The following is a 10,102-nucleotide window of genomic DNA, read 5'->3' as shown; positions in this document are numbered from 1 at the left end:
CTCTTGTGAAACTTCCTTTGAGTCACACCACTGCGGTTTACTTATTGTGTGAATGGTAGTTTGAGAAAACAGCGTGTGATTCAGAAAAACCTTCATTCAGTGCACATGGAGAGGGAAGAGAGTGTGTTTGCATTACCTGGTCATCAGTTCCCAGTGCGTGGTCAGTCCGCAGAGGCCTGTACTGGATTGTGTAAGGAGTGTTGTTGACAAGGATTGTTCTGTCCTCTATCTGTAGGATCTGAATGCCGTGACTCACCACAGATGACACACAGAACTGACACAGCTACAGAGGAAACAGAGGGAACAGACACTAACCTGTCAGCTATAAATCATTGAAAGAAAAATTTATTATTTGAAATATATCAGCCTCATGTGGTGAGATGATTAGGTTACATTAAAAAAATGTGTAACTAAATACATCCATCTAATTCAATTTAAAAATGAACTATATTGTACAGCAAGTACTACACAACATTATCATTGTACCCACCATGTTTTTCAGGCTATATTTTCTGGTATATTATGTTTATTACTGTTTCTTATTGGCAAGAGATTTGCAACAAAAAGAGTAAAGCAACTCTTGTTTGGAAAACCTGTCTGCAGTTCATTTTGTGTTGCCTTGGGGCCCATCTGACAATTTCTTCTTTTTAAAAATTTTGTCTAATAACAAATAATTCATATTTGTTTTGTATCAGTATACTTCTTGAAAGTAAACAAGCCTACAAGTCTGCTTGCTGTGGAAAAACAGCTGAAAACCATATGTAGTTCAATAAATACACAAGAGTATAAAATACATCCCACTAAACAATGTGTCCGGACTTCCTCTAAAAACTCAATCTTGTCCGGAATACTTCTCTTTAAATTCAGTGACATTCATTTTTGACTGTATGTTGTAAGAGATTTAAAGTCTGACTGCTGTTTGTCTCACCTTCTGTCTGCCAGGGAAGGCTCCCAGGGTAATGTCGGCCTCTACGTATCCCTCCTCATCAAGAGTGACCACCTCCGAGTCTGACCCCTCTTTCCATCGTGGAGAAGTCAGGTCATGGACCAGTTTCAGTGCTGTAGACTTGTGGACAGTGTTTGTGTGGGCCCAATAGATACCGATCTGGAAGGCTTCCTGGATGGCGGGGGACAAGAAGGCATAGGGAGTGAGGTGGGGGTAGATGGAACAATGAGAGGGCGAGGATAGGAGGCAATGAGATGGAGAATTAGGAAGAAAAATGAAACCATTGTCAGTCATGTCAGACAAAATTTACTATTAAAATTGACTGTATTTGATTGCATTTTGGAAAGAGTCGCCTGCTCGAGTCAACTGTGGCTTCATTACCAACAACTCAACACAATGTTCCTGACAGTGTCCATGTTCCCTGCATAGCATTTCAAATAGTCCTGGAACTGAGGAGCATTGGCTTTGTTGGGAGAACATAATTTAAGTGCCCCACAGATTCTTGAGTGACACACTGATTGTTCATCTGGCTGTGCAGCTCAGCAGCATTATGAAACATGCCGATCAAACACCAGCCTTTTCCAATAAACCGATCAAGTCTGAAAGAGTTGCTGCGGAGACCAAACTCTAAAAAGCAGGGTGCCATGGAAACAATGCTTTATTTGTTTATATTTCACAGGCTATTACACATTTACAACTTTTTATTTTGTTTCTTTGTGCTCAAACATATCAGCACTTGTTCTTTGATATGCTGCCTTCCCGCTTAGCTCTGGGTTAGCGGCAGAAAAATCTGCGTATGTTCCACCGAGGGAAAACCATCTGCAGACCTCTTCTTCTGATCTCAGAAGCCAGTGTAAAGACATGCCTACAGTATACAATGACAGAGCTTGGCTGTAGATAAAGACTTAAGCAGGGAATATTGTTGTAATGCAGCTTTGGTGAATGATCTCAGGTTTTGTGCTTATTAGTCAAGAGTGAAATGAGAAAAGAGCTGGTTTCATAATGAAGGCTGTCATGCCACGAAAAAGAGATTTCCAGGTCTTGATCTAAAGATGAAGCGTATCTTCAATGCAACTAGAGGAACACTGTAGATCATACAATGACAAGTATTTGGAAAGTACGCAGTAAATTCATGTCTTTCAAGATCACAATTACTTTTACTGTTCTTTTTGGCAAAACGGCTGACCTGATGTGAAACAATTGAAAGATATTCAGGCAACATGACTCCTTTAATGTAGCATAGTTAAAGATATGGGCTTGAAGGTCTACACTATAACTTAATGTCAGGATATGTTGGCCTCTGCAGGGTCCATGTTGACTATTCTTTTATTAGTCTGTCTCTTGCAGAACACATAATGTCGTGCCACCCTACCTTGAAGTTGGGTGGTACAATGACCTTGCCGGCTGGTATCTGCAGTACGATGGTCTCTCCCTCAAAAAGCCAGAGGTCCCACTGGGAGTGGTTGGCCAGCAGGGCCCAGGGCAGCAGCTCTATAAGCAGAGTGTTCAGGCCGGACTTCCAGCAGGATAACTTCACCTGCATGGGGCTGTCCCACTGGGCAAGGGGCTCCGGCACTGACCTGTGGGGAACGAACACATTATTATAAAAATACGGGAATTAATTTCTACTACGTTCTCTAAGAATATAGACACTTGGTAAAGTTTTTGTCTTTACAGTGAAATTCTGCATCCATTTTAAACACAAGTGGACTGTCTGGGAATTTAACTTGTAATCCTGAGAGTGCTGATGCCTTACTCAACACTTGTGGGCTAGACAAGGCTACAGACACGCAGGCAGACATGCAAATCTCTCTCATATTTCATTTAGGCCACTGCAACACGACTATGGGTGCATGGCTGTAAACACTCCACACTAGACACATAGCTATAATGACATATATATAGACAGAAAGACAGACACACAGCTACCTGTAATGCACTATTGATAAACAACCATTATTGTCAGATAAGCTTGGTAATAAAACTCATTTATGCTCCATCACTAAGATACAGTAAAGCATATCATTCCCTCTGTCTGCTCATGTAATTTGGCAATGGACATGTTTTAAACACTGCCAAAGACAGAGAAGCATGCAGCCTTAAACAGGCTTTCAAATGTGTCGTATATAAACAAACAACTCTTATACTGTTATACTATACAGACCATTAACACACTGACAGTCAGTCAGGCAGAACAAATACATAGAAAGAAAAGGTCTGCAAACAAGTTATGCAATACAAACAGATACAGAGAACAGTTGACAAGGCATCTGGGAACACACATGGGCATGTGGAGACACAGACAAACAGGCAGACAGACAGAAACACACAACCATTTTTCCACCAATGCACTGACACAGCAGTCATTTCACGGTAATCATGGTCTTCAACCCTAAACAGTGCTGAGTGCCAGAAGAGAGCCAAACAAACAGTTCTCCCAGACTTACTCTGAAGTTCAAAGCCATCAAAGGCGACCCAGTATTCCCGCTCCCCCCAAGGCCGCCTCGACTCTGCTCAACCTACCAACCTGCCGTCTCAAACTTGTCACATACCCAAAGACCTTGCTGTGAAATGGGACTAAAAAAAAGCACAGACAATTTTTCTGTACCATATACTCGTGCGTGTGTGTGTGTGTGTGCGCGCGCGGGGGGGAGGGGCCTCAAGACTGAGGGCAGCAAAGTGCAGGGCTCATAAATCACATTATAGAGCTCACAAAAAGGTAATTGAAAGAAATGTGCGCGACAACTTCTGTCAAAACCCTGACAACTCTGGAGTTAAGGTTTTAGAAGTGTGACATGTGAGTAGTGCACATGCACACACACACACTGCAGCTGGAGCTTACCCCAATACCAACCACTACAAGATGTTTGTTTAATGATTGTGGAGGTGCCTCTCTGCCATTAAAAATCCAACAGAGAAAGAAAAATAACATTTACCACTTTCAACTTCCTCTGCCCCTTAAAGACACAATATTTACACACTCCCTGCCAAGCAGTTCAGTTGGTTTGGTTTCACTGCTGTGCCAGGGAGACTGAACCCTTTTTTTCCAGACACCATACTGTATCACTGTTATCAACATTAGGGGAAAATATACAAATTAAACTGTGGCTTTAACTTACGTTCCAAGTTCTGAGTGTGTTTAGAGATAGAAATCAGTACTATTAATCCTCTGATGACACTTTTTTAAATCTTCCATTAATTCATTATTACTTCATTTTATGCTCCTGAGCATAAAACAGTAGATTTCTACGTTTCAGACCAACTGCCACTTTCATGATGGGAAATGTGTTTCGGGCTTTGGCTTTTGACTTGCAAGGAAACAAGCCTGTCTAACGGAAAAAAACCTGACACCAAACTGCCAGATAGCAAACTCTCCTCTGGGATGTAGTGTGTGTGTGACATTTAAAGGTGAGTGATATGTATAGTGGTGTGTGTATGTACAGTATTGTGAGTGTGTGTACACATGTGCACATCAACATTCTGTTTGAGCGTGTGTTTGCGTATGTATGGAGAGCAGAGAAACCCAGGCAACCACAGGCAGACATATGGCTCACATGTCCAGCAGATCCACTGAGACTCTTTGTAACTCAGAGCCTGTGGGAGAGCATGTGGCTACGTCTTTTACCGCTGCTATCAAGATGTGATTGCTTTGTGACAAAAGATGATTCCCAGAGTGACATTTGTAGACTGATTCACATGTGTGTGCACTGCACCAATGGTATACGTAACCCCATGCATGAGCCACATATACAGGCTGTACATTTTGCGAAGCTGTGCCAAGTTTTAACTGGATGCAAGACCCTGTGACTTGTGTGAGAAAGTGGGACTGTGACAAAGTGACAGCCTAAATCTCCAGTCTGTGGGGAAAGCAGTGGGATCCCCTGCTAACGTCTGATGCCTGGCTCTGCATTGTCTTTGGAGTTAACTGTTTTATTATGTGAACAAAGAATCAGCAATAAAGAGAAGCCTCGCTCATTAAAGGGGCTCTCTTGCACAACTTCATGCTTTGAGGACAGATCCCGTATGAGGCCTAGAATTAGAAAAAAAAACACTCTGGTGGGTCTTGATGAAATTTGTGTTATGAAATACTAACAGCCAGATTTAATGCTTTGCCACAGAAGTGCTATAATAAAGATGGAAAAGAATTATGCATGCTAACTTACTACAAAGGATCACGAGGTGTCATGGAGTCTTTAAATGAGGCCTCATGTACTTACGATGTTGTGAATGTGAATCTGGCTCACAACTTAAAATGTGTCATTATTTTTTGATACTGCCTTGCTTCACCTTGTTTATCCTACCCACATGCTTCTAAATGAAGATAAGTATTTATTTAACCCCTTCCACTCTGAGCCCAAACTCAAGTGGATGGCTTTCCTACGTACATTGACAATAATGGGTGTTTAGAGCAATTTCCCGAAGAGGTACTTGCCATCCATTTGCTGAAAATTTGATTCTTACAGAAATCTCCAAAAGTTTTTGATACCTTGAAATACTTTTGATGGTGTTCGGATGGTGTGAAATTTTCTGAATGGTCAAAAACATTTAATTTTGCACTAAATCTGTGTAACAAACGGTATCAACCCAAAAACTGCTGCAACAACCTATGAAACATAATAGAGCATGGGAATGGCCATCATACACTTCATGTATGTCATAATGTACTAAGCAGTTATACACTCTAAAGAGTCATGAAAAACTTTAGAAAACTTTACAAAAAAAAACTACAGGTTCTCATCTTTCAGATGACCACTTCTGTGTGGCATATACAGTTGACCTGCTATCTCCCCATAAAGATCACCGGCCCCCCTGTAAATATTAGAACACTAATGAGGTCAATAAAGACTCAAAAAGATTTAACATATTTTAACTCATTACATTTCGATTTCTAAAAAACACATATGCAGGGTGGAGTGAAGTACCTGTCACTATCTTTGGTGACGTAAGGCCATGGTGACTCAGTGGAGGTCTTTGGACCGTAGAAGTCAGCCAGGATGTGTTCCAGGTTGTCCTCATTTCCAGTCTTGTTCACGATCTGTTTGATTAAGCTGGTAGAGATTGGTACAGCACAGTGGGAAGCATCTTCATCCTCCCTGAAAGACACAAACACAAAATCATTGCAGATTTCTCTAACAAGACAAGTCTGACACATGTTTATTTGTCTTTGTGGGAAAATGTAGCCCATGTTCATTTGAAATAGATACCTCACAGGACATGTGCATTCTTAGTGATGCAGCTATCTTTGCCCAACAATCTGCAGCTCCCCCTGCCAAGCAGGCACTGTACCAGCTGATTTCATTTATCTTGATTATCTCGTCCTCTGTGGTGGATGGTGTGATAAGTGATTGCTTGAAATGAAAACCTACATGCTCTCAGGGTCATAAAGGCACACGGTTGTGAACCACTGCTGTATATTTTGTCAGTAAATCTGGCTTGGAAGCATGTTTACTTATTCAACGCCAGAAACAATTCAAACTTATTTTTTATTTCACTATAGAACAAGACATCTCTTGACAGCAGCTGACTATTACCCATTGTTCTGTTCAGAACAATTAAAGTGACCTCCAGCTAAACTCTGCTTTTACCCTGAAACCTCCAAGAGGGTTGAATCTGCCTTTTGTTTTGGATTTTTCTTCCTGACATGCAGTCTTGCCTTACAAACACTAATTCACAAAGATCATAGAAAAAAGCTAAACAGCAGTAAATAATCCTATTGGATACCTCAGCCCCAGACATTGGTCAATTATGGCTTTGCAACAAGAAGAAAAAAGAACTAAATCCAAACACTGTAATAGCTTCTTCTCTTTCTCTGGGCAGAATCCAGTTCCACTTGGCTAAAGCAAAGCAGCCCCCTTACCCCCGAGCTGCAGTTTATTAATAGAGCTCATTGTGCTATAAAAGGAACACAGGGGCTATTGCTTATGGATCTGGGGCAAGACAGAGGAGAGGGACAAGGTGTTGACAGGAAGCTTTTCATCCAGAGCAGTTCCTGAGGGGGAAAACTGGAAGAGGCTTCTGATTGTAACCCTCAGCTTTCTAATGTGGTGGCCAATATGAGAAGAGCAGGACATAACGGTTCTGGTTAAGACTTGTCTGTGTCTCTTGTGTCGCAGACCGCAGCTCTGCTCTCTACCTCGTCCATTAGAGCCCACAACTATGTGTAATTACAGGAAGGAAAGACGAGCTGTTGACCAGCGAACATTCAAGATTGGATCCATCCTAGAGGTTTGGGGTTGGGGTGTGTGCTTGTGTGCGTGTGAGTGTGTGTGTTGTGTGTGCGTATGTGGATGAAGGTACATTTACAATTGTGGCTTGTAGTGTGTGTGTTTGTGAGGATGGAGAGGGATGAGGGATGGATTGAGTTGGGGGGACAAGGGAGGCGGGTATGTAAGTTTGTGCGGTGAGAGGCGGTTTAGGCAGGGGACGGATCGTAAACACAAGGAGCATTGTGGTTGCAGTACAGAAAGACAAGACACTTGGTTGTTTCTGAGCTTGCTTTTTGCGCAGATGAAAAGGATTTATCTGCAACAACAGGGGCCAAATATATTCCCAGTCACTGTATGGCCACTGTGGTTCCTTTATGGCAGCTGAAATCAAAACAAACTTTGTGACCAGATATCTAAACACACAACGGTTACAGCAAAAAAAAAAAAAAAAAAAAAGATTCTCTCAGGGGGAGTCAATTACACTCAACGTTTACTCTGTTTATTCAGATCACCACTAGTTGCTACCAAAGGGGTGATTTTTCTTCCATGTATTCACATAAAACAACACAGATTACAGATGTACAGATAACAAATACAGTAGGAACAGTAACAATACGGTATGTACATGTGGTAGTTATTTCCCTTGGGGCCACCCATGCAGAAACATAAACACTCATGTTACTGAAAGACACTTTTGACTGAAGCATCTGCCATTTATATGTGGTGGCATGACACATTAGGTACCATGGTGATTTTATTAGACTATATAACCTACTCTATACATTATATATACATGACTACTAAACATTTTGACAATTGATTCTGCTCTGTGGAGCCTACTATGATAAACTGTATAAGGAGCTGTCTTTTACAAGAGGACGTGGACAATATGAGAAAGTGTGAACACACACTGACAAACTGGGACAGAGGAACAGGCGTAGCAGTGATGTATGTGACAGACTCTGCCCATGATGAAGTGGCGACTGTCACACTTATACTGGCACATGGCTAACCAAGACAATGACAGACACAGACCACACACAGATACGAGGACACATGTGCAAATACACTCCTCATCCGCTACGCAAACATGTGTGCAAACACACATATGACCCTCTCTACACACAGACAAATAAAGAGCTGATATGGGGCCAAAAACCTGCTCTCTGTTAGGGCCTGTATCAAAATGAGGTGTAATTATGGTCCAACCTGACATGCTGGAATTGGAGCCCGTGTCTCGGCTGCTGCCAAGCTGGCTTCCTGTTCCCTTGAAAAGTGCCTGGATTCCCCTGGATCATGTCTTCATGTTGGCTCACAGAAACCAGAATGTGGTGTGAGAGAATCTTAAGTAAGTGTCTCTCCATCTTTGCTAAACTGAGGCATTAAAAATACCCATTACAGAAGACAGAGTCAAGCCTCTGTCCTTTGCAGGAGCATGAGCTGGTTTCTGATGACATAATATAACACTAGATGGAAAGAAATAAATTGTCCAGTTGATTTATCCTGCTGATAGGCACGTTATGAGCAAATAGTGAGGAGACAGGAAGACCTGCCAGAGATGAAGTGGCAAATGAAGCTCTGCCTCAGTCATGAGGACAGATGCTGATCATGAGATGTGTGGAAAGGTTTAAGTATTGAGGGTCATACATGTGAGATAGTTATTTTTTAAAATATAAAATTTACTGTACATTTTATACAATCCTATGTACGAAATGTCTCCTATCCCATTGTTCTTTTGTTTTTCTTACCTGGCTTGGAAAGTGAGATGGTGGGTGAGATCGGCCTCAGTGTTTAACAGGGGCTCCTGGTGGCCCTGTCCTTGTATCAGCTGACTCTCTCTCAGTCCTAGACTCCTCTTCTCTATGTGCAGGATTACTGGGTCTGGCAAGTGGCTCCTCATGACAAACAGTGGACTGAAAACCACCTGAAACAGTGTATTCATCTGTTAGAGTTATCATAACAAGATGATCTAGAGTAACCTGTACATATAGTGACAGCAGACTCCAGAAAAAAAAACAAAAAAACAACTACAACTTTGAATGAAAGTGTGTGTGTTTGTGTGTGTACAACATGCTCACCACTCTTTGCTGCATGTGAGAGTCAGGTTCAATTGTGATAAGAGTACACCACACGTAGAGCAAACAACCACTGGAGCAAGGCACCTGAAAGGAGACAAACTGGCTGTTATTGATAATTTCATTACTTATAAATGCAAATATCCAATTCAAAAGGTTTTAAAGAAAGACATTTAAACATTTTAGATGTATTTATATAGAGGCCAAACACTCTTGGGAGAATATGGTGTTTTCAGTACGCCTCATATCTTTCCATTATTGTAAAGGATTAACAAGAAAAAGCCTGATCAAGGACACTCAAGGGCAACTTGTTTGTGTTCGTTTGTGGTTAGAATATAAAATATGTATTTCTTCTGATTTAAATGCCTTTGCTGCCTCGCACTCACTGACAGAATGTTTATTGCCTCCATCAGTAACGCATTATCATGTTTTGTCCTAAAAACTTTGCTTCTTGGCTTCTTTCAGTAGTTAAAAGTTAAGTCTCCCCTAAGCCCTGCAACACAATATCATGACTGAGGCGACTGACAACTGTTAGTGCCAGATAATGGGCCATTACAGGCAGTTAAATCTTAGCAAGATTTAAAGGCTGAGAATGTGCCCACCGAAGGCTGAGCGCTCTTAATGTGTCACTGGTGTTTGTCCCATTTACTCCTCACTCCTCATTAAAGCTTTTGGATGCCAAGGCACATTACAAGTGGTCTAGTTTATGACAAACTGGGGACTTCATTTACTGGTGGGGACAGCAGAGTGGAGTGAAGAGACAGAGTGAACATTCAGTTTTAATACCGTGGGCCTTGCAAAACAGCCTTGCTAGGATGTGGGAGTGAAACAGTGGTAAACAGACAGGTCTAATCTGCCAAAAAAAAAAAAAAAAA

The 10,102-nt window shown here is 41.6% G+C and overlaps 1 protein-coding gene across 3 annotated transcripts in view; it reads right to left on the bottom strand.

Moving 5' to 3' along the window:
* Positions 1-10,102, bottom strand: part of vps13b (vacuolar protein sorting 13 homolog B) — a 312,301-nt gene that overhangs the window by 14,173 nt on the left and 288,026 nt on the right. For all 3 annotated transcript variants that reach the window (XM_019256535.2, XM_019256534.2, XM_027286989.1), the window contains exons 49-54: positions 9,231-9,314; positions 8,901-9,076; positions 5,869-6,039; positions 2,319-2,526; positions 929-1,117; positions 137-283 (exon numbers count right to left, since the gene is read on the bottom strand). In XM_019256535.2, the coding sequence (XP_019112080.2) occupies positions 137-283; positions 929-1,117; positions 2,319-2,526; positions 5,869-6,039; positions 8,901-9,076; positions 9,231-9,314 (975 nt within the window). The remainder of the gene's footprint in view (positions 1-136; positions 284-928; positions 1,118-2,318; positions 2,527-5,868; positions 6,040-8,900; positions 9,077-9,230; positions 9,315-10,102) is intronic.

This window comes from Larimichthys crocea, chromosome XIII (genome assembly GCF_000972845.2).
Source record: "Larimichthys crocea isolate SSNF chromosome XIII, L_crocea_2.0, whole genome shotgun sequence".
Lineage (NCBI taxonomy): Eukaryota > Metazoa > Chordata > Actinopteri > Sciaenidae > Larimichthys > Larimichthys crocea.
The sequence above is the reverse complement of the archived record's forward strand: the minus strand, read 5'-3'. Positions and strand labels throughout refer to the sequence as shown.